The 25,502-nt window shown below is 37.3% G+C and overlaps 1 protein-coding gene across 1 annotated transcript in view; it reads left to right on the forward strand.

Annotated features, from left to right (window-relative positions):
• Positions 1 to 25,277, forward strand: part of TRA2A (transformer 2 alpha homolog) — a 26,609-nt gene extending 1,332 nt beyond the window's left edge. The window contains exons 3-9 of the mRNA XM_009638672.2: positions 9,285 to 9,418; positions 11,089 to 11,260; positions 14,315 to 14,503; positions 22,804 to 22,919; positions 23,363 to 23,470; positions 24,176 to 24,243; positions 24,427 to 25,277. Coding sequence (XP_009636967.2) covers positions 9,285 to 9,418; positions 11,089 to 11,260; positions 14,315 to 14,503; positions 22,804 to 22,919; positions 23,363 to 23,470; positions 24,176 to 24,243; positions 24,427 to 24,437 — 798 coding nt within the window. The 3' untranslated portion in view covers positions 24,438 to 25,277. The remainder of the gene's footprint in view (positions 1 to 9,284; positions 9,419 to 11,088; positions 11,261 to 14,314; positions 14,504 to 22,803; positions 22,920 to 23,362; positions 23,471 to 24,175; positions 24,244 to 24,426) is intronic.
• Positions 25,278 to 25,502: the final 225 nt, after the last annotated feature.

Consider the following 25,502-nt stretch of genomic DNA (forward strand, 5'->3'; position numbering starts at 1 on the left):
TTTGCCGACCCGGCTCCGAGGAACTGGCCCGGCGCGGAGCTGAGCTCCGCTGCGTTAACACTCGCACGCTTCCTTCTCCCATCGCGCCTCTCCGTCCCCATCCCCCTCCGCCGGGGTGCGGGCCCCGAGCTCTGGTGCTGCGGGTTCGCCTCCACCCTCCTAGCGCGGGTTTCTTCGGTAAGAAGAGGGCTTAGGGCGCTGCTGTAGCCCGGCGTTTCTCCCCGCTTCCCTCTTCATTTTCTTTCCTTCCCGTGATCCCGAGCCGTCCCGTTGTCCCGGGCCTCTGTTGTCTGCTGGGTCTGGGGTTTGGGGTCCTTGCCCTTGCCCTTCCCCGTCCCCCTTCTGCCTGCGGGCAGTGCCGGTCTCCCGGTCGTGGCTGGGAGAGCGCGGTCCCGCGCGGCGTAGCCGAGGCCTCCGCCCGGGTAAAAGAGGAGGGACTGGGCCCTTTTGTGCGAGGTGCGCTGCCGCTCCTGGCTGCTGGCCCGTAAACAGGATCTTCTTCGGGCCAGGCTTCCTGAAGCCGTCGGGGAGGTATGGCCTTCGTTGTTAAACCGTTCAAACTCCTTGATCACGCAGCTGAAGACTTTCTCTCAACAAGCTGCTGTGGGTTTGTAACCTTGTTAAGCCTGTTTCTTCTCTCTTCCCTCCGATTGCTGGGGTTTTTCCTGTACACGTATGACCGGGCCCTTCCATTTTCAGTGTTTTGTTTTTTTTTTTTTTTTTCTTAGTGATGATCAGGGCAAACAGGGATTAGAAGCTGCTTGAAATGGGAATGAAACGTGTGCTTTGTCCTCACTCCGTCACTACTTGCTCTTTCTAATTTTGCAGAGACTTTTTTTGTTCGCTCTTTAAGAGATGCTTTAGAGGAACACCTGAGCATCCTTTTGGTGACTTTCTCTGATGAACCAGTGACAGCAGCTTTGCAATTATATTGGATTACTGCCTGGGGAAACGAGCAATGAAATATTGGAAGAGCAGTGTCATACTCCAATAATTATTTTAACACGAATATTGTTACCTTTTTGTAGTGTTAGTTACAAAAAAAAACCCCAAAACAACCAAACAAAACCCACCACATTCCCTAGGCTGAGAGTGCTATACCCGGCTGTGTAGTGACTGCTGCTGGTTCCTCAGGTGAGGTAAACAAAATCTGTTCTTGTGTTGATTGCTTGTGGACAAAGATGGCTATATAGCTAAGCTCTTTTCAGCTAAATAAACTAATCTCTGAAGGGAAAACCAAGTCTGAGAGAGCTGAACAAGTGTGCTTTGTTGTTAATTTTTATAAAGTTTTACTTCAGTCTCCCATTTTACAGCAAGATTGATGTTTTTAAAAATTATTTTATTGTCTGTATTCCCTCTGAGGTTTATTGTCAGGAAATATTTATATTAGGCTCATCCACAGAACACTTGTGTTAGGTTCCTTGATGGATCTGTTGTTGGTGTCACAAAGCTGAATAGCTGTGTGGTTTCAGTATTTCTGCATGACGCCTTCTGCCAAATGTAGAAGTAGAATAATACTTTGAGAGTATGTGAAGTCTGAAAAAGTCCTATGTAGCGGTTTCTATGACTGCTGCTACTTAGGTGGCTTGTTCTTTTTTTTTTTTTTTTTGTGGTGGAAGATTTACCTGCTGACTGTGTTGAGTCTTCATTTGGAAAACTTTTCTCTCCGTAACACTGGAATTTCTCAATCAATTTAGCATGTGGCTGTGTCTTGTCTATTGGTACTTTTTTATAACCGAATATAAAGGCAGGTACTTGATTCATTTATAGTTTTGGGTTTTTGTTCTGCTAATGAACACTTCTAAGCAGTTCTTTTTTTCTTCAGTAATACTTTTTTTTTGTTGGTGGTGGTGATACTAAAATACTTGAAATAAGAAACTATATTTCAGGCTGTAACATTTTATATTTCATTTTCACTGAAAGTGCTCACAGGCATAAAATTAAGCATGTGTAACTTAGGGGGTTTAGTGGTTAGTCTGCTATTCCCAGTTGGATAGAACTCTTATTACACATTGAGTGTCCTGGTGCCTTGGTTTGCTACATGCAGGCACATGGAACTGAAAGAGTGCAGCGTAAGTTTTCAATGGGAGAAAGAACTGCAGAACCTGGAAAAAAGTTCGTAAAGAACTTGCTTTCCTAGAATTTGCCACAAATAAGAATTCTGAGTACCCTTTCAGTTCCCCCCTTCACACACTCCTAATACTAAATACTAAATAGTGTGATGTGCTTTTAAAATCTAAATGCCAAAGGACTGAGAGAGTTTAAGTTTAGTTTAAATCCTTTTATGTTCTGTGTAGATGCATATTGTCCCAAAAGCACTTCAGTGAAACTTCTTGCAAGTAGTGAAGTCTGATACCAGGATGAAGGTGCTTATTGATACATAAAGTTTTGTCTTAGAGATTAATTAGAAAATGTTTTCCTGTTTTGCTACTTACTTTGTGAAGAAAAAATGTTCATATATAAATAATGATAATTTAGTTAAATTTTTTCATTTTCCCACAATGTGGTCAGGAACTCTTTTTTTAAAAAAGCTTATTTTTAGCAGCATTAAGATACTGTCCATGTATATGCTTTGCTTCTAATTTATGATTTAAAAATCATTATATTAATTAATCTGAACAGAAAATTTAGAATAACCATGGAAATAATTTTTCAATAAGATTGCATAATTTTCTCTATTTAAAAACTTGTGTTTCTAAAGTGTTGGGTAAAATTGTAGTCATTGTAGAGGGTTTTTTATTATTATTGAGCTCACTCATTGACTTTTTTTTAAAGCAAATGTTAATCAAATATGCTCATACTAATTAACATCTGCTCTGTTTTTGTGTCATTTTGTTTCAACTTAAGCAAGTTCTGTATTAAGCATGTGGCTGGTTGAACAGAAGAAATCCCCCCCTCCCTCAAGCAAGCATGGTGATTTAATGGAAAGAAATTGACAGAAGAATTAGGAATATAGTGGATGTGCTAGAGCTAAGTTTATGGGCATTATGAAGAAAAAATGTTTTTAAGTCGTGCTTCTTATCCAATGACTTGACTTTTGGAAAAGTCATAGGATTTTATCACCATTGAATGTTCTTTGTGAGCAGGTTAGGCAAGTGAAGCTTCTTTATCTTCTGTTGCTGTCAGATGACAGGCAACTCTTATTTCCTTTCATGTTTGTTGTTAATTTTAATAACACATTGTTCATTTGTTGTGCATTCTGTGATGCAACTATTAAAAGGTTTCCCAGAGCAGTGAATGAGTTGGAGTCTGAACAAACCTGCGCTTCAGAAGCTCCACTTGAAACTTTGATCAGTTATTTTTTTGAGCTTCTGATGATGTTTGTTTTCTGTAATCTTAAAAGTTTAGTACTTTTCTACCAATATTAATGTGCCATTTGTCTAAATAGATAAAACGTTTTATCAGAACAAAGATAGAACTCCATTTTAGAGCTCCACATTGGTTGTCTTCATTCTAATGAGATGCCTCTTCCTGCTCTGTGCAGAATGTCACCATGATCTCAGTCTAATAAAGCACTTGAAATACATGATTTTGCATGTGAACCGTCTTGTTGAAGGAAGGAAGTATGCATAGTTCATATGTATGCAGGCAGCTCTTGGATTAGCTTAACTGTGAATGTGTTTTGTATTTGCTTCATGAAACTTGTGTGCAAAATACTTTTATTTCCTATGTGTTCTAATGTTAGTTACCTAAATCTGATCAACTTCGAGATCATTTCTTTGGCCAAAAAAAAAAAATGGGGGGGACGACTGACACAGTCTGTTTAACTGTTGTATTCAGCCTCTCCTGTAGTGGCAATCTGCCACCTCTGTGGAAGGGAAGGCACATTGCTTTCCGTACCTTTTGAAATACAGGCATGAAGATCTGCTTATGCTCAGGAGTTCTGCATTGGTTTGGAGAGTGCTGTGATCACCCTGTGCTTTCTGATGACCAGTGTGGGAAAGGAGACTTTTTCTGGAAGTAATTTTTTTTTCTTAATCACACTTAAAAAATTCTAGATTGTTCTGGACCATATGAGCTGGGAAGACTTCTTTTTGAAAACAAATTCTGTTTCTTATCTTCCATACATGATAAAGGAGTGACCACAGAACCCTCCCTGAAGAGGCATATTTTCAAGCCTCAGTGAGAAGATCAACTTGTCATTTCAAAAAGTTTATTGCTGAAGCTTCCTCTTCCTTTTTTTCCCCTTCTTTTTGTCTTTTAATCAGAGCAGTATTATGGAGGTTGCATCAAGGTTGCTGATGTTGGTAACTTTTAAAACATATGCCTTCAAGATAGCGCAACTTACGAGTTGCTTTTTATACAGAAGCTTATTACATATACTGTTGAAATATTTATAGAAGAACAGCTAATTAAGGGATCATTTATATTTTTAGTATAGGGTAACAGAACATAGTGTGGAGCAAAAACTATTTAACTTGTGAGTGTTGGGGAAAGTTGGTATCTTCCTGTCAAGAGTGGTTAAAATGTAATCTTGTCCTTTCTCAAATGAGATGTCAGTAAATTGACGCTTTTATCCAGTGAATGTAGGCTGCTGATAAATTTCTGTTTCCTTTTTGACTGCTTCTATTTTTCTGTCCCCTTATAAGGTTGGACCTCATTTATTTGAGTGTGGGCAGGAGTTTTTAGCAGCATTTTTGTGAAGTCTGAACTATCATTTTGCTGGCTTAATGATACTACTTGTCCTGTCCTTTTTTCACCCCATGCACATTTCTTCTTAACAAGGTCAAATGAATTTCAAGTGAAATTTCTGTGTGATTTAATGATTTTTTTTTTCTTCCCATTTCACTTCCCATGCTTTGCTGTAGAAAGCCTAATTTAAGCTTATTCCATTCTTTTTATTTAGTGTCTCGCTTAAAATTTTGATAGACTTTCTGTCATACTCTGAAATGGTAAGGTGTGAGGTGAGGTAAGGCATGACAGAAGAGTGGTATAAAAGAAAGAACAATTTTTTGTTTCCCCCCTGCTCCATGTTCTTCATCATACCCTCTCATGATAGGTGGAAAATTGAAAGAATACTTCTTTAAGGACTTCTGCAATTCTGCTTTGCATAAAAGTGTTTTGAATGCTTTTAAAATAGTAATTATATTGGAAGAAGCATTTCTTTTGAAGAATAGGAGGAAGATAAACAGCAGATGGAATTTGCATTGATTGTATGATTTAAACAGTTGTACTAGTATGGATGAAATGAATTGATATGACTAACATCTAGCTCAGCTGGATCATCTAAAGTCATTGATAGTTGTTCAATGACTGGGTTTATGTGATCATGAGGTAATGGGTGTGGGGAGGGAAGATATTCTTTCCCTACCACTTTGTTTTGTGGTGTTCTTCCCAGAAAGACAGAAGCTAGAAAGGATGAAAAATACTCTCTTTAAATGCTTCTAGCTGCGCATCTTCTTATCCAGAGAATCAGTAGCTGAAGCTGCAGTCTTTAGATTTTGTTTAACTGTAATAATTTCTTTGGCTCGGAGTTCCACTTCTCGGTGAATCATTAATCCCATTTCCTGGTATGTACTTGAGGAAGCTACCACATCTTATTCTGAGGAAGCATGTTTTTACAACTGAGATTTTTTTATTATTATTATTCTAGATGGGGTTTTTGGTGTGGGTTTGAGGGTATTCTTGTTTTGTTGGGGTTTTGTGTGTTGTTGTTTTTCTTTCTTTTTTTTTTTTTTTTTTCCCCTGGGAAAAGTGTTATTGGCAGATTTAGCATTTGTTTTGAAAGGAAAGTCTGATCTGAAGAATATTAGGAAGTTAGCTGACTGTCTCTTCCTACAGGCTGTAGTGACAGCAAATCTAGATAGTTTGACATGGTCACAGTGAGTATCTGTCCTTAAGTTTGTAAGGGTGAGAGTAATGACTGGACAGTTGCGTAGTAACGCTGAAGGCATTAAAATACATACTGTATTGTAAGATGGTTGTGGGATGAGAAGCTGAGTTTAAGAAATGCAGTCTTCTCTGTGGCCCTTAAATGATTAGATTCTTTAGAACAGAAAGATAGGAAAATGTTGAGGATCCAGAGAGAAATTTTAGTCTTTTGTCTCTTAAGCAGTGTTTAAATTAATTCCTGTGATATCGGTGGAGCTAAGATCAGAATATCTAGATTGCTTAAAGTACAGAATTGAGAGATTTTAATGTGTTGGATAATAAAGGTGTCTGTTTTCTCTCATAAAAGATGACGTACTAAGAAAGAATGTTAACTATTTAATTTTCACGTTCATATAGCATAATGGATATAAATTGTTTATGCAGAACAATTGGGTCAGTCTGTAATATAGACTTAAGATACATCTTGCTAATTATTTCCTTATAGTAGAAAGTAGAGGAGGAAAATTCTTTAAAATCTCCTTTCATGACTCCTTGAAGCTCCGAATCTCTTAATCCCTGCCTGTAGTCTTGCTGATATAAATCTTACTAGGTATTTTTTCAGCATCATCCTTAAGTCCTTAAACTCTTGCAGATTATTGTGATTCCCTTAGTCTCTCCTTTTGAAGCACTGTAGGAGATATAACTAGGTGATCTATGTTGCATCAGAAGATGAGATGTAATTGCCTGCCAATGACAGACAGAGTATGCAACTGCTAACAGGTAATCTCTCTTTAGCTGCAGTTTACATCTACAGTTACTTTGTTTGAGGAAGTTTGAAATGTGTAAGAACGTATGCCGTCACCTCTGTCACTCCAATTTTGAAGTTTATGTTTGAGTGCAGCCCCTAAAGGGCTTAAACAGATAGTTCCAAAAGGACTTGACCTACATGAAATTATGTAACATTTGCTTTTGGCAACTTAATACGGATTTGTTGTCATAACCGATGCTATTAGAAACTCTATGGATGGTGTCATAAGATGCTTCAGTTGAACAGAGAACTAACTTTTACGTTGTATGGGAATGATTGGGTCCTTGGTATTTTTGGCACCTCCCAACACTTCTAGATTGTGCTGTCTCTGGTTATATTGTTTTGGGGGGTTTTTTGTTCAAGTTTTCAAAGTTCTTGTTTTTCAAGATTTGATCTTTCAAATGTAAAAAGTATGGACAACATAGTATCCTCATGAAGGAGTGACTGAGGAGGGTGAATTCTTTGTCTTTTCATTGAAGGATGTTTTCTAAATCTGAATGATGTCACATTAAATGTTTTTTCTATATTGCTGATCACTTTTACTAGGGAGAGAAGTGGAAATAATTCCCAGAAAGATTAGTAATTGTTGCAAGGGATGAAGTGTAAAGGGAAGAATTAAGGAGGCTATCAAACAATAAGTACAAAAATAGAGGCAAAGTGATTAAAAAGCATCTTAGTGGTTCTAACATGGTGGTATTTTTATAGTGGCATTTTTTTGTAGTGAAGAGTGGATTTCAAATGTAAAAATAAAAACAGCAAAAAAAATTTGGTAATCTTTAAATGCAGATACTTCCTTTTATTTCAGTGAAAGTCATGTAGCTAGATCAGCAGGTCGCCAGCTTAATAAGAGTAACCTGTAATGCAGACCTGATTATATGGTCCACATGTCACAGCCAAGCTTTGAATTTGGCCTTCACTGATAAACGTGGCAGGCCTGTCATCCCAATAAGTGACATTCTCCATGTGTCCCTTGTCCTTATTGAGGTAAAGGGGAAAGGTAGTGTAGCTGTAATACTTTTTAGTAAGGAGTCTCTCAGGTTCCATTTCTGGTGGGATTTATGGTCTGGAAATGTGAGGACAGCATCCTTTGAAAAGAACTTCAGCCCAAGGTACTGAAGAATTTAACTGCAAAAGATGCAAATCTGGAAATAGGCAGAGTAAGAAATAAATTGAGAAAAACATTGCGAGGACAGGCAGGAGGAAAAATGATGCAAATAAACATGAAATATAACACGTGAAGGAAACTTGCTATGCCTTTTTTTCATTAAGAATTTTGCACATTTTTTGTGAAGTTACAGATGTGTATATAGCATACTATTCTGAAGAGGTTTATTACAGCTGAGCTCCCTAGAAATGTTGTACACTATAAAATGTGAGGAAATCCTAACCTGCTCTTTGTTTGCTTGTTTTCCTAGTTTTTCTCTTGTGTGCGTTACCATGCAAGAAAAAAACCCTCCTGTCTTTACTTTTATTGGATTGCTTTGAACTGTACTATTAGACATCTTGTTTTATATGGATTAAGTTATATGCAAGGAAAACAGGATAACAATGAGAAAGAAAAAGTAGGAAGAAAAATAATTTGTTGCATATATCTATGTGCATGTATTATGCAAGTAAGTATGTGCATAGGTACGTTTTGACTGGAAATCTTCGGCCATTCTATTGAACTGAGAGTGTCTTAGTAATAATGTGTAGGAGTAGAATTTGGAGTATTTGATACTGAGAAGCATATAGTTATTATTTTAGGGGGGAAATAACAGTTATTGATATCTATACTTTAATATATTTGTACTAATTAGTTTTTAGCATATCTATGTATCTTACAAAAAAACCTGAAAGGGGAGGAGGGTAGCTTTGAAAATACAGTAAAACACTGAGAACTCAGTAAGCTCATTGTTAGAACGTAGACACATATACAGTTTTAAAGATTTTTTTTTTTTTTAAAGTTGTTTTATAAAATAGTTTCTTGCACTTTACCTGCTGGTTTTTCAATTTGGTAGATAACATCTGAACTCCAGCAGAGTTTTATAATCCCCACGTGCTTAAATATACTAAATGTTCTTTTTCCATTAAGGTTAATGTTCGTGAAGAAATTGAAGAGTTTTTTCCAAGAATGTGGAAGATAAATCAAGATAAAAGAAGGCTAATGAAAAGTATTAAAGATCAGAAAATTAAAATTGAATGGGGGAAAAAATTGAACAGAAGATTGGTCAGATAGAAGCACTTGAATATTTTTTTAAGGCTATAATGAATTGTTTGAATTGGGGAAGAATACACGAAGTATGAAAAATGAAAAACTCAATGAAGAATGAAGAAAAGTAGAAAGCAAGAGTGAAGTAGAATTAAAAGAATCTGGAAGAATGAATGGGTCCTAGGTTAAGTAAATGTATGGTTTATGTTCCAGTGTCTGTATGATCAAGTTGTAGATGAATTTGCATGATTACTTAGTTAATAGAGAATTGGTGATCTGGTTCAAGCAGGGACCTATTTGAGGAAAGCATACAATATTAACAGTGGGTTAGCAAAATGAAATTTGTTTTGGAGGGTGTTGCCTAACCATTTGTTTTTCAGGAGCAATCAATATAATAGAATTACTGTACTTTAAATGTTAGGAGTTAGGCATTTATACAACCAATACCATTTTTAATACTGTCTTTTTTGTTAGGAGTCTCGCTCCCAGTCAAAATCTCCAGCTGGGAGTCCTGCTCGTGTAAAATCGGAGAGCAGGTCAGGATCTCGCAGTCCATCGAGGGCTTCCAAACATTCTGAATCGCACTCTAGGTCAAGATCAAAATCGAGGTATGTCCAGGCAGTTATTCATCTTAATTCAGTGTTACTGCTTATGCCTGTCCTTTTGGTACATTGGTGAGATTTCTTTATCCCTTGTTGTAAACATTATAAACCTTCTGGGGTATATTAACAGGGCTATGTTAATTTGCATGTTAGTGGTTATATAGGTGGACAAAGTTGGGGAATGATTCCGTGAGTAATATAGCATGGGTATGAATAGAGAAAGTAGTCTAAATAGAAGAAGTAATGTAGAAATCACAACTGAAATTAGTAGGTTTATCTCTTCCAGAAGAGAAACATCTCAATTCAGAAGGGATTACATCTCAATTAAGTAAAAGCTCCCGCCTCCTTCCCCCAAAATATTTTACAGGGTTCCCCCTATTTTACAGGGTTCCCCCCCCTGTATGGACCTCACCTTTAAGAAAAAAAGTCAACTGAGAACTGTGGCAAAGTGAGTTTGAGTTAGATAAAAGGAGTAACTGTTGGAAATATTGGAAGATGCTACTTGGGGAAGTCCTTGATGTTCCTTCATTGGAGGCTTTAAAAACAAAATCCCAAACCTATGGCTTAAATTGGGTGTGGATAGCTGCTTGATTTATGGGAGGTTTAAGATTTAAATACGTTTTTCGATGCTGCACATGTCCTTCTCTGTCCTTTTCTACCCCAAGCATGTGTGTGCAGAGGCAATATTTTATAGTTCTCAGTTCTTAGAGAGCTTGGTCAGAACAGAGGAGAAATGTCTGTCATCTTTTTTCTCTGAATACGTTGTAAATATTACGTGGCTTGTAATTCCTATCTTCTCTCTTCCCTTGTACCATTGTACTGGTGAAAATGGGGAGAGCTACTGAATCCTTTCATCAATGGAGAGAGAAACCAGAAAACAGCATTTGTAGCTCTGGAACAGGGAGAGTAATTGCATAATATTACATTGTTCCTTCTCCCTAGTTCATGGGACAGATCAGTAATCCATCTTCCCTATTTATACACTTACACCAGTGCAGCCAAAAAAGAGTTAATGTGCTCTGAATTCCCAAAATTCAGCATGATGTTATAGCTGCTCTTCTTGCAGTGTTTAGCCAGATAACTACCTGTTGTCAGGATAGAATGCCTGACTGAAATCATGTAACTTTGATGGAATGATGCCCATTTAAAATGGAGCTTATAATTAGCTAGATGTCTGCAAAGAAATGCTTGAGGAGTTAAGCAGCGGTTTTTTTGGTCTTGAATAATTTTCAAGCCTAGGTGAACTTCATTTGTAGATACTGCAGCACTGTGGTGCTGCTAGATCTTTCAGTTTTTCAGCCAAGACAGTATTTTACAGTGTGGCAGACAATATTTTACAGTGTGGCATATCTGGTTTCTTTATCATTGTGCAAGTGTTAGTTATATGTGCAGCCAAGCTGTTAGAAGTTTGAACTTTGAAATTCCTGAAAACTGTTGTGAATATAATCCTCATTGTATGCCAGAAGCACTCTTGCAAAGTTAAAAATGATGCTACCGAGCAGGTTATTACAGATCCGTGCAAGCTTAGGTGTCCAAAATAGAGGAAACTTAACTATTTTAATTGTAGAGAGCTTCTAAAAAAAAAAAAAAATAATTTTTTCTCTAGGAAATGTAAGGCTTACAATTGAATACATTATATGCATATGACCTAACTAAAAGCTTTCTCTTTGTTGAAGATCCAGGTCCAGAAGACATTCGCACAGACGTTACACTCGTTCCAGATCCCATTCCCATTCTCATTCCCATAGGAGACGTTCTCGAAGCAGATCGTACACACCAGAATACCGCCGTCGAAGGAGCCGTAGTCATTCTCCAATGTCCAACAGGAGAAGGCACACTGGCAGCAGAGTATGTCATGTTCATCAAGGCTGAGTATCAGTAAAATAATTGCTGCTTACATCAGTGTAGTCCAGGTTACCTGCAGGCTGAATTTGACCTGCTGTCTTGTCACTGAGGGTATGGGAATTGGGGGGTGGGGGGCAATCTCTGTCCTTGCAGCTGGGCACTTATTTCTTGGGCCTGCAACTGGCAGGACAGTTGTAGAAATTCATTGAAAACCATACTGTTGCAAGTCAGTATATGGAGATAGGGTGACATCTGCTTCCGCCTGCTCTAGAAGTTGCACCCTTCTGATTTTCTTTTTGTTACAGTTCCAAGTATATGTAACCTTGACAAAAACGAGACCTTTTCTGTGCATGCTTGCAACCTGACAGTATTGATAAGATTGACTAGAGGAGACAAAGAAGAAAATTCTCAAGTGTTTATTAGCATATTATGTTGAACGTTGCTTGTGATTTTATACCTCTGAGTAATTAATTAGGTTTAACTTGAAGAAATAAATCTGTGTGTTATTAGCTAACGTGCAAATCATAATAGACTAGAAAAATTTGCAGTTGTAAGCCTCTCAAAATGTAAATGAGAAGTATCTCTGTATGGACAGGAGGAAGTATAGGTACACCAACCAAGATTTAAGATACTAATATCATTCTGAGAGATTTCTCCCAATGGCCTTCTTTATAATCCATTTCAGTGCCTTAGCTTCTGGTTACACATCACTTCAGGCTGATCTGAGTGCTGTTACACAGAGGCCTGCCTCTTCCTTGGTGAGGGCTGTGGTACTTCTCTGATCCTTGTAATTTTAATCTGGTTTAGTTTCTCCAATTTTTTTTACTAATCCTGTCAAAAAGAGTATAGGGTTTTTTTTTTTTGCAGGCTTACTTTGGTGAAGCAGCTCACCAGGAGCAGGTAATACCAATGTGAAGGAGAAGACAAGAGTATGTAGAAAAGGGCACAGCAGTGCTAGTGTACAGTGGCTTAAACTCCTGTGAAGCAATGTTCATAGTTACGCTTTTTGTGGATTGTTGCCAGTGTGTAATCATGATGTAGTAAATAAGAATCTAATGTCTTCAGAAATTGGCAGGAGTAACTGAACTTCAAAAGGGTTAGCAGATTTCCTGGTGAAAGATGAATGAATCCACTTTACTACTTCAGGAAATTAATATTAGAGTATTTTGCTCTGTAAAGAAGTGTTTTTGCCTTGGAAGTGACTCAGTGAAACACAAAACTTGTTTTCACGGTGAATTTTCACATTCATTCTAAGGAATAGTTCTAGTTAGTGTCAAAACAAAACTCAAATCAGCCTGATTTGAATCCCCTAAATAGCGAGTCCTAAAGGCACTAGGAAAATTTATAGCAATTTTGCCACTTCTGATCTTGCTGAGAGAGCTTGCATATTGTGTAGATGGGAGGGCAGTACAAAAACCTAATAGAAAAGCTGCCTCTTAGTCCTCCGCAGTCAGTTTAGTCCTTCTGCTGGTGATGTAACTGTCACTTGTCGCTTGGGGTGTGCAGACTGATTCTTGGTACTTCTCTTGCCTCAGCAAAGGTAATAGGGTTTAAGTGTAAGGGGGGGTGTAAAGAAAGGACACTACTGGTATGTACGTTGCGGGAAGACTTGTCCAATGATTTAAGAGACTGAGATTTCATTAGACTCACAAGAGTTTCAGTAATAAAAGGAGTATAATTGTTAATGCCGCTGAATGATGAGATAGATTAAAATACAGAGTAAAAGAGAAACCTAAACCTGTATAATTAAAACTTTCAAATTACAAACTTGCCAGTTTTTATTTTGCTCTTCAGTTATAATACAGAATTGCAGAAGATTCATGTCTTAAAACAAAATTTGAACTTTTACAAATGGAAAGAAAGAAACTTCAAATATGAGTAGTTTAGGCATCTTATTTTTGCAATGGATTCCTGAACAAAAGCTCTGAAAAGAACACAATAGAGTATCTAAACCTGTTCATTCTTTGAATCAGGCTGAAAGGCAAGCTCTGAGGCACAAATTACTGTGCATCAGTGGCTTTGAAAAATCTGAAACTGAAATACAAATTTCAACTGTGTCGACTTCCAGTTGTTATTCTAGCAGAAACATTAAATCCCTGTGTCCGTTGCTGCTGTTTTAAATTGCTGCATCTAGTATAACAGGTGCCAGAAGCTTAACTGAAGAAATACATACTAATTTTTATCAAAACAATTCTTACAGTGGAATTCGCATTAGATGAACTCTGTGGCACGTAGAGAAACTTTGAACCTAATAGAGAAATTGTACCTTGAACAATTTCATATCTGACTTCCTTTAGCTGAAGTGAAATATGTTAAGTAGATCTGTATCCCGTGTCATGTTAGAGTATCAAGAGTCTTGCTCTAGAAAAGTGTGCGTGCCTTTGGATTACAGTTTCACTGAACTGGCCTTCAGCACTTGTTACTATCGAGATGAAAGCAGCAGGTGACTTTCATCCAGTTTACAAGTGGAGAAGGATGAACTTTCAAATGTAAATACTGACTTTCAGTATAGTTTGATAGGAAATGTTGAGGGCGGAGGAAGTTTCAGTAGAAGCTAAATTATAGTTACACTGTCTGTGTTTAGGAGCTCAAATGCATTTAGTGTGTGCAACTGGAGGCAGCGTGCACTCTAGTAGCTGTGGTGATTGTGCGGGAAGGCTGAAGGTGGGAGTTCAGGCTGGCTGGCCTGTTCTTAGCACAGACTTGTATGTCATGTCTACAGCTTGTTGGCGATTCAAGTGTGAAATACTAATAAAATAGGTTCCTGTTATTCTATAGCTTTTCTGTAATCAGAGTGCTTAATTTTCATCAGTTGAGTTTTCTACCAACATGAGAAGTTCGTCTTTGTCTTTTTTCTAAAATAAAAATAATGTAAATAGTTGCTTTTTGAAAATGTCTTACAGTTGGAATGATAACTGTCGAAGTGTTAAGCTTTGTAATAAACCATGTTTAGTTTTCTTCAGATTAATAAACTTTTAATAATTGAGAAGTTTTGATATGAGAATGTGTAACTTGTTTTTTATAAATTTAATTGGAGTTGAACATTTGTCTTACCAGGCTAATCCAGATCCTAATACATGTCTTGGAGTGTTTGGTCTCAGTTTGTATACTACTGAGAGGGATTTACGTGAAGTCTTTTCCCGTTACGGACCTTTGACTGGTGTCAATGTGGTTTATGATCAACGGACTGGAAGATCAAGAGGATTTGCTTTCGTTTATTTTGAGAGAATCGATGATTCTAAAGAGGTAAATTCATGCTTTAGTACTTTTTAACAGGTGTGGTCTTTTTGCATTGTCTTCATTAGTATCTCTTAAAAAAAAACAACATTTTTGAGTGTGTTTTCACTAGCAGGTTCTCACAGTGAGATTAATTTAAATTATTTTGGTCAAACAACATGGCACTTTTAAACAGATGAAGCGTTTTAGTTCAGTGTTCAGATGCTTGGGCAAATTTTGAGCATGAGCTGTCTGTACTGAATCACTGATGAGCATTGTGCTTTGATTTTAGTCTGTTACTTCAAAAGGAAAGTAGATCTTTAGACAGACGTAGAGACCTCCTAGTATTTTTTAAATATTTTGGAAGCTATCTTTTCAAAGTAGTTTCCTGTATCTATCAAAATTCTGAAGATTCTCTTTACTTTTCACTTCCTTCTCTAAAAGCACGTCATCGTGCATTTGAAAAATAGTGGGGTTTGTCTTGATTTGTGCCTTGGTCAGTGATTTTGCTAGTTACATGGATAGCTGTTTACAGCTGGGCTGAGTTGTTAGTGTAATTGATCTGTAAGGAAAGAATCGAAGATTCAGCAGCCTGTATTGTGGTTCACCACAGTAAGCAGTACTTTTTTTTTTTTACCTGTGTAAGGGTACTGTGAACTTCACTACATTTACTGAATTTTGTAGATGCAACTGCTATTAAAAGTAAAGACACAGCCTTTTTTCAAAAAAATTTTTTTTTCTTTAAGCCTTCATGGTGGAATTATCTCTTTCTTTTGGGCAAACTGAGTCACAGACTTCAAGCGTCTTATTTATGAATTAAGAGTCTTGGGCAGGTGTTTCAGATTTGCTGTTTGATTCTGTTTATGTTTGATAAGTTTTCATAATGTTGGGATATGACTTCTCACTTAGCATTGAAGGGAGGGAGGGCAACAGCTGTGGAACCTACTTCAGAAAACTGATGCTAGTTGATGTTTTAATGAAAAAAAAAAAGTCATGGATGACTTGGTTGAACTAGGCTCGGTTCTGACCTTGGATTTCTGGTATGATCCAACAGACAGTTTATGGGAAGAATAGGGTTTCTAGATGTATATATGTGTGGTTGTTGCAGGTTATGGAGGTAAGTAAAAGGACATAAAACTTCCCTTACCGTAGCTTCTGTCTTTTCCCACTGTCACTTGGACAGGTTGTGAGAGGAGTTAATGGGGTGGATGGCTGTATATCCACCTCTAGTGGCCTACTCTCTTCTAACTTCTAGCCTTGTATTTCTTTGTGCTCTGAGTTTGGCGGGATTTTGAAAATGTGACTGTCTTGTAGAACATATAACTTCTAGAACACTTTCACAGTATTTCTTGTCACATTCATGTACCAGTCTTGTCTATTTTACAACTTTGTATGTCTTTAGAAGTAGGGTTTTTTTCCTAGTTGCTATGGGCAATAGTCATGCATGACACCATGCATTTCTTAGAATGTTCCGTGTAAATAGCATGAAGTAATTTGTTTAGTATAAAGCTGTTTTGGCAGATACTGAAAAGCTGTAGTGCAAAGGGGAAAAAGGGGGATATTACTTGCAGTCAGAAATACAGAATTAAAGATGAGCACTTTAAGCAGGAACTGAAATAATTGGGAATGTAATTAAACCTGTTTTTTTTTTCTCCCTGACGGGCTAGCGCATGAAGAGGGGGAAAAGATGCAAAACCTCCCAGCACTTGGAATTTACGTAACTGAAATACTTTGGCCAAAAGGAGAGGAGAAAAACTTATTTGACTTACTTCATGGACCTTGAAGACAGATTTGAAGATGGCAATAAGTGGGAGCTAGTGTAGGAAAAGGAGTTAGAGCTATAGGCATGAAACTCTGTGACAGGCCCTGGAGGACATTAAGTAATTATCTGTGTGGAAGACAGATCAAATCTGAAAAGTTGAGTATGCATAAAAGCAATGACACTGAATTGCTTTTGTTCTGAGTAAATACCTTTCCTCTTAAAACCAAAAAAAAACCCAACAAAAACCCCAAACCCGCAACACCCTAAGCATCCGAGTAAAGAGAATACAAAACTCTAGATGAGATGTTGAACTAAATTCCAGCCCTTTTAAAGCATAGGTGGATTAAATGTGTAGAACTTTACAGAAAAATGAGGATTTCCCATCATCTTTGCTGTTGTCCTTCCAAGAGAGGCAACATGGGGAAGCCTCTCAGCTGACATGCTCTCAAACACTGTTAATATTAAAATTCAACACCAAATGAATTGTGTGTAGTTATGTTTAAACTTTCATAACTTGTTTTAAGATTGTATCAGTATGGCATGGATTCTGTTGCAGCTGAAATCCCTCAGGATCTTTGTTGTCACAGGTTACCACTCCTAACAATTGGATCAGTTATTGAGCTGGTTAAAATGTTGCTGTGTGTCAAGATTCTGAAACCAAGTGATGCAGTGTTTCTAGTTCTATATGGTGGTGGGGACATTTTCGAATTGTCAGCTAGCTCGATGTTGTGGATATCCTTAGACAATGCAAAATAGCATTTCTTTAAGGTGATACTTTGCAGTGTCCTAAAAATATCAAGTGGGCAGTAATAAAGATTATTTTCACTTAAGCTGTTTTAGACTTTCAGAACTTCACATGGATTGTGACACCATAGCAGCCTTGTCGTTAGCTGTTTATGATCATCTTGGTTATAAAGAGGAGCAGAGATTTAGCTTTTGATAACTTACTAGGTAGAGCAGCTGTCAGAGCATCACAGTAGCTTCAGGTTGTTCCACCTTGACAGGACTTGGGAAAGAAATGTTGGATGCATGTGTCTGTTCTAAAGCAGATTTCTTGTGGAATCTCTTCTACTCTGTTAGAAACTACTGAGATGGAGATGAAACTTTATGGTCTGACAGAAGGTTTCTTTTCCATCAGATGCCTTTTATTGCAGTGGCCTAGTGTTTGCATGATACCACTTGGCTAGATTGTTACGTTCTGGCCAATATTGAACATGCTTGGGGACGCTATCTTTAGTTCGAAGTGTGATAGCAAACAGAAAACGTTGAGGATTGATGGTGGTTTGTCCAGAAAACCTGAGGGTTTGCTGTGCCAATGTTCTTTTCAGTGTTCTTTGTTCAAAACCTATTTGAAAAGCTTATATTGTTATCTACCTTTTTCTAGAAAAAAAGGGTATTCTCTCTGATTAAATTATTTGGCATTGCTTTTTTTCCCCTGTGTGTTGCAGTGTCTTGTCTTATGTTGGCCACCCTTCTGCTAAGTCTTCAGAACCACATATGCAATGCTAGGCAAAGGGCAAGATCTGTAAACATCTGTTGAAGACCTGCTTCTCAAGATTGGTGTTCTTACATAGTTCTCAGTATTGGCAATGTTGGCACTGAGCCAGTGTTGTAATATTGCAGGTTTGCAATATTTTTGCAAAATTATAGAGGAATTTCACCTGACCATCACATTAGGATTTCCTTCCTGTGTTTAGAGGAACATAAACTTCTATGGACTAGGATGAGGGGGGAAAACAGTTGGGGGGGGTTGTTTGATTATCTCAGGGTTAACAATAGAGAGGATTATGAGTAAAAAGTGCTGGCTGTTCTAGGGAGATGATCCTTACACCAGGGTTTTCATATGCAACTATCCAGCTTTTCAGTAACTCAGAATATGAAGTATTGGTTGTTGTTTAAACTGAGACTATTGTGAATGTACTATGTCTGTACCAAGAACTCATCTGAGAAGCATTAGCTACAGCAGCTGTCAGCAATACGGAATTTTCTGTTTTCTAATGCTGCTTATATGCTCTTTACAGTTTTGACTGTCTTTCAGAACTGTTTTCTGAAGTAGTGTTCATTAGTAATAAAGACAAACTTTATACAGAACTATTAACATAATTGAGTTGCCAAAGACTGGAATAATAACAGGTTAATAACAGGTTATCATTGTAATTAGCAAGACATTTAATCTGTGGTGCAAGCAGACCAGCTTAGAAGCATCATTATTGAGCAAAACTTCTCCCATAGTTTGTTGAATAAATGCTTTAAGTGTTGTTTGTGGTATCAAAAGGGACCCTCAATATACCAGAAAAGAACACAAGGAGGTCTCAAATGTCTGGAATTACAAATTACAGACTTCTGGAGACTTTGAAACACCATGAAATTGCTAATACTTTCTAGAAACATATCCAGTTACTCATTCTGGTTCTCTAAAATCCTGTATTTCTTGATTCTGAAAGCATGCTTTAAAGAGAATGCATTTAATCAATAGATATTTAAGCTCATAAGATTATGTATTAAAGAATTATCATTGACAGTATTCTAATATTTTTTTAAAACAAAACTTCAAACTGGAGAATATAAATTGACTCTTGTTCAGAGGTTAAATGGACACTTGAATTTAACTTGGCAGACTGCAGAAAGTGTAAAAAGCTGAGTTCCTTGATTTCTTTTTTCATCCCATTGGAATTTTAATTTTTTTTTCAGAATGTCCTTTCAGATGGCCTCATTAAATCCAGATCTGAACTAGTGATATCAGTATACTGGGGGGAGAAAACTAATTTATTGTGTCAGTTTATCCCATGTTGTACATGCGATACAGTGGAGATTGTTTTTATTGGTGGTGTTAAATACAATGTGGGAAGGACTTCAGGTAAAAAGCAAACAAGAAACCGCAAAAAGCACAGCAAATGAAAAAAGACCATATCTTATATAGTTGTTTTTAAATTGTGAAAATACATTTTCAAAATTAGTCCCAACATAAATTGTTCACATCTGACTATTCAAGTGTGTTTAGTCTGTACGTCACTAACAATGTAGTGATGTCACATTACTGAAATAATTCAAAGCCGTTAGACGCAGTTGAAATGAAGGTGTGATGATCTTTTGTACAATACAAACGGTATCTCAAACTCTGCAGTAGAAATGTGAAGTGACTGGGACATCAGCTCTGCCAAGGCAAGTTCTCTCCCTCCCGACTTCCCCCTTCCTCTCCTGAGCCTTCCCCTGCAACTGCAGAGCAGGTTGCAGAAATTTCCCACGATGTTTCCTTGTCCAAGCTGCTCTTTGTGGCATTATCCAGACTGGAAGATTGTTTGATTTCTTTTGGTGAATTCTTGGTTGCTTAACTAATACCAGTCACCTGTGTAAGTTTGTGCATATATTTGAAAGTTTGGTGTTTCCAAACTGGTTTTGCTCTTGACTGTTTTGAGCCACTGGAGGCTGTGATCCTGTAGTGTGGGAACTGCTCATTTTGTCAGACTAACACCTTACACATAATAATTTGAATTAGTTTTTTTATTAAGGATAGACTGCTGTAGGTTTAAAACTGTAATCCAAGACGTGCTGTTCCCAATCCTCATTCTCTGTTTTCTGACTGCAAACATACAGATGTGTATTCTGGTCTACAAAGTCAATTTTTCTGTAGGATTTGTAACCAAAACTAGTAGTACATGTTTATAGGAATCCTGTTTGCTTGCTTCCTTACTGTCACCTTGCAAAAGTCATGCAAGTCTTTTAATAACATTCAGATACTTGGAAAAAAATCCAGGTTAAAATAAAAAATGGACTGTTGACAGTTAAAAGCTCCTAAGAGGGAGTTGTGTGTCTTAAACCCCAATATAACTTGATTTTTCTCTTCAAAATGTTTCATTTGATGGTCTGGAAAATATACTTCTGTCTTCTAAACAGTATACGAGAATGTATTCTGCATTGTTAGAGGGAATGTGCACATTTTTTTTTCCTTTAACATTTAAATTTTCTTAACACAACATTCGTGCATACCCAAAACCAGCAAGAAAAGCGAACTGAAATGTGTTTGAATATGGCATGCTAGGCTAATAAAATTGTAAAATCCAAAATTTGATTATAAACTGTTTTAACTTCAAAGAAAACACAAAAATATCAGTAATTAGAATCGCTAATATGTTTGTTCAGTCTTTGTACAAGATAAACACTGTTGTATCACTTTTTCTGAAACCAGGTTTTCAAATAGGGCTTTTGGTCATATCGCAGCAGTTCTTAGCTAGTAACGTCAACTTCTTAAGTACTTTGTTTCAAAGACTTGATATGCACATGAAGAATGAGGCAAAGAATTTGAAAACAGCTTTGGAAGGAATTTCCAGTTGCTAATGACTGAATGTGAGTGATAAATAATATAAATTATTGTTGGATTCATAATGTAGGTTTTGTTTCTTCTGCTTGTGGGAGATACCATCAGAACTGTAAAAGGCTTTGTTGTGTCTGTATACCTATTACAGATTTCAATTATTTTAAACTTTTTAGTTGGTAGTTATTGCTGACAGCTGTTGAAAGCTAAGGAAATTAAAGTTTTAATATTGGGTAGGTCATTAGACATTGTGACCAGGGTGTCTCAGTTTCATACAGACTGGTAACTATAACTAATCTTTATCCACTGAAATCTAACACCTCCAGAACAAACAATCAAGCCTCAAAATTACCTCTTCAGCTGTCTTGCTGGTACGTTGCTCTTCTCTGTACTGCTCCCTATGTCCAAGAACTCTTCCTTTTAAAGAGGTGTGTGTTCTTTTAACTAAAATAAGGCACATATGCCAGATGTTCTGGATTTGAGGTGCTTTCTTGTCAGCTAGGCTTACTACTCTGCAAGCTGTTAATTGGACATTAAAATGCCATGAAGCAGAAAATTCCTTACCCTTCAAGATAACTTGCATATTGCTGCATTTCCAAAAAGATGCTTTTCATCACGAAGCTAATTTTTCAGCCGGCTATTTGCAGTCTTCGTTTTTAGGTTTGTGCACACATACATTCCTAGGATGTGTGCACAGATTTATTTTGATTTAGATCATCCTTGTGGAACAGGACCTAAAAAAAAGTCTCAATGCTAGGGAACTAAAGCTAACGATTATGTTTTATTCAGAAAACATACTTTAATGTATGTTGAAAGATTTGAAATGCTCTTTGGCTCTGCCTTGCAGTTAGCTAAACGTGGATGTTACATTTTTGTATGGGAACACAACTCACTAGGTGGCGATATAGTATAGATATAAACAGCATTATTAAAACACAAGCTAAGTGTAGTTAAATAGATTGGTGATAATTCAGTCACTTCCAGTTTGAGGACATCACAGTTAAATCATGTGGGTGTCAGGTTTTTGTTTCCTCCTTTATAACTTGTGTGTTAATTCAATAAGGTTCTTGTTAGCTGCAAAAAGTTACATTTCTGGATAGTTGTTTGTGTCATTATTTAAAAACAAATAAAAGAAAGAAAGCCTCGCTTAAGAGGCACCTCCATGTTTTGAGGTTGTGTACTGTTCCTCACAGTTAAATAATAGCCAAGTGGTTGAGTTCTTTAACTCAAGATTGTAACAGTGTTTGCGCACATGAAAAATGAAAATAATGTGTATTGGGCTAAGTGTCGTGCTTAATGTCACGAACTAAGTGGTGAAATACTAGTATTTCAGACATCCTAGAGCAGCTGATGAAAGGATCAAAAAAAGCTATTAAAATTTGCAAAGAAAAATTTTAAGTCCAGTGTTAACTGTTTGTTAAATTCTTACGGTTGTGGGGTTTTTTTTAAAAGTTACTGTTGCATGAATATAATTTTCAAAAGTACGCTGTGCTCCTTTGAAAAACTATTTTCATGATTTTGAGTCTGTGAAAGGCCATTGTATTGATTCTCAAAGACTAGAGAAGCAGGGGCTAGAACACCCAGTGAGTGTGTGCACAGGCTGCGGGCGGGTCTTGAGGCACAGGCTTCTCAAGCGCAGACCCTTATGAGTATCGCTGTAGCGAGCTGCTATTGTGAGAGTGAGTGAGGAGGAAGGTTGTAATTAGGTATCCATGTAGGCTGAACCCGCCATTTTACTAAGCTCTGCTGGAGTAGGTCCTTGTAAGGGAGATGGCAGGAGGCTGGGAGAGCATGAAATGGCAGCCGACTAGCAGTAATCCGGCCATATGCACCCTACAGGAAGCCACTGTTTTGCACAGCTTTTGAATCCGCCCGTCCCCTCTGGGTCAGAGACAGCGGTAGGAAAGATGCAGCTTTCAGAAAAAGCTGTTTTGACTTTCAGTTTACCTTTCTGATGGGTAGAAGGCAAAGTCTAGGGAAAGTGACTGTGTTTAGTGGTTAGCACCGTGCTCTCTTAAGAAGGGATTGCGTGTCACGTTACTCCGGCACCCCAGTGCAGTCCCTGCAACACTGCTGGCAAACGGGCCAGGGGACAGAGATGAGCCATTCGCCACAGTGGGGCACTAGAAACCAATCTAAATAAAACAAGTTCGGGGCTTGTTTTTCTGATGGAAAATAATGTGTTTTGTACGCAGCCTTCCATAGTTACCAGTAGGTTGCAGGTTTTGCATCCCTGTTCCTTGTCTCTCCTTGCAGGCAATGGAGCATGCAAATGGTATGGAGCTGGATGGCAGGAGGATTCGGGTGGATTACTCAATCACCAAGAGGGCACATACACCCACCCCAGGCATCTACATGGGCAGGCCAACACAGTAAGGAGTTCACTCATTTCCTGTAATGTGACTAAAATTAATTTAAACTGAATGTTTGGGGTCTGGTTGAAGAAATAGAGCTACAGATGCTTCACATATACTATTAAATAACACTGTATTTTATTCTACCTCTATTTATAAAAAAAAACAAACCCTGAAGGAGTTTATTTTAAAAAATACATATCCAGCACGGTCAGTTAATGCACCCTTAGCTTACTGAAATACTAAGGTACTCATTTGCCTTTGATTTTGATGGGAATTAGGCTCAAATCCCTAGTTGGGTTTTCTGGGATTTTTTTTTTAAGGTGTTTTTCTTTAAATGTTTCATTGTTAAATTGTTTCGTGGCATGGTCTTAAGTGTCTGATTTAAATAGCTTTTAAATAATTTAAATCAAGATGAAGAGTAGATATCTGAAGTAATTTTTTTACTTTTTCCCTAATAGCAGCGGAGGAGGTGGTGGTGGTGGAGCAGGTCGTCGCCGTGACTCATATTATGATAGGGGTTATGACAGAGGATATGACAGATACGAAGAATATGACTACAGATACAGGTACCCAATTTTTATTTCTGTAGGAACAGTGGATTTGTTGGAAAAAATGAGAAGTTAGGTGACAAAAATGTTACTTGGTTTGTAGCAAGATTCTGCATACGTGCTTGCTATGTGTTAGAGCCTCGTTACATTAGGTTTTGTGGGATTAAAGTCATCTTCAGTGTTTGTGTAATTTGGTTATACAGTAAACAGTAGGGCAAGGGGTTAATTTTGCCACCTGAAGGAGCTAAAGCATGTGCCCTACGAATCTGGTGGACGGATAGAAAGGGAACTCATTTTTCCATGCTGTATATAGAATCAGGCACAGCTGACACACAGCGCTGTTTAAAAAGGGGTTATTTGTAGATGGGACTTGTAATGCTTGACATTTCATAACCATCTCACTGTTTTGGAAGTTATCTAGTTTCAGAGAACGTTGTTCAACAAGAATTAGAGCCCTCTGGAAAAGCACTTCATGTGTTTGCGAGGCTAGTGAGAGTTTATTAAATTCTTTGTCTGGGAATATCTTAGTTTTAAACACATCAAATAAAGAAATATAAAAGCATTTGTTAAATAACTGTAGGCCACAGCCAAATAAAGCTGAAATCATTCATGCAGGCCAAGTCTTTCAGTGCTGAGGAAATGGTTCTGTTCTGTAGAAGTGATGTGAATAAGGCTTCTTTCATAATGGATGTTGTTGGGTTTCTTTTTTAATTTCCTTTAAAGGAGACGATCACCATCGCCTTATTATAGTCGATACCGATCACGATCAAGATCCCGTTCCTATAGTCCAAGTAAGTAAATACAAGCGAATAAACAGAATCTGGCTGGCTTAAACCTTCTTGTTGTTATTAGTATTAATCGATCAGTGGAAATTCTGAACGTGAAAGCAAAAAAGCCGGACACATTCAAGCTGTGAGGTGATGTGTATGGTTAGTTTATAGTAATCAAGTCTTTTTTTTTTTTTTTTCCCCCAGGGCGCTACTGAAGATCAGAAGAGTTACGGTTGAGGACATGATTTTTAAATACCAAGTTCAGATCTTAGCTTCCCTACTGCTTTCCCTCCTATCCTCCCTTCCTTGTCCTCCATCCGGCTCTTTTACAAATCTTTGGTTCATTTAGAATATACGTATTTTCGGTTGAAGTATTCCTGTTTTCCATCCCTCCTTATTGTAATACTCTTAAATATTGTAATTGTTGTAGTTTTTGTGTAGTAAAACATCTTAAGTAAAATGAAATAGAGAACCCAAAGTGCTGATATGTTTTGGAAGTCATTCCTATTTTGTTTTTAAAACAACTGGACTCCTGACTAATCAGAAGAGAGCATTGATATTTTTAAAGCTTGCATGTCATATGTAATATACACACTCAGATACTTTAATATAAACCTGCATTTCCAAGTAACTCGTTAATCTTTCTGTTAAAATGTTTACCTCTTACTTTGATAAACAAGTAATGACTTTGAGCCTTTTCTGTAATGACAAATTTACTTAGTCATGAACCAGAGGACTTTTTTTATTTTTGTCAGGTAGTTGCTTTGAGTGTAGACTGTCTGAGCTAGAGCAAAATTTGGTATTTGACTGACTGGGAAGATAGATCCTTGTACACTCAAAACTAAGGTTGTGTTTTATAAATAAAGTTTCAGGATTGCTACACAGTGGATAACATTGGAAGTTAAAACTGTAAAAAAAAAAAAAAAAAAAACCTGAGGGTTTTATTGTACTTGGTTGAATATTTCCCCTCCATTGGTGCAGGAGAAAAAATATTTATTGAACATAGCAATTAGTTATATAATTTGCTGTTCATTTAAAAAAAAAAAAAAAAAAAACAACCCACCAACTTTTTGGTATTGCAATAATGATTAAGTGAATTTTGTTTCCAGTCCTTTTTGGAGTTTTGCAAGTATGGATGGAAAAACCTACAACTACGTGTAAACCTTTTTTCCCCCTTAATAAAAGTTAATTCCACTGAGATGCGGTTTCTTGTCTTTTGGTCTGCATTCTGTGTCACCTTGGAACATAGGTTAAGCAAGACTGGATATTGCTGGATGGAT

Source organism: Egretta garzetta, unplaced genomic scaffold (assembly GCF_000687185.1).
Source record: "Egretta garzetta isolate BGI_Z169 unplaced genomic scaffold, ASM68718v1 scaffold94, whole genome shotgun sequence".
Taxonomy (NCBI): domain Eukaryota; kingdom Metazoa; phylum Chordata; class Aves; order Pelecaniformes; family Ardeidae; genus Egretta; species Egretta garzetta.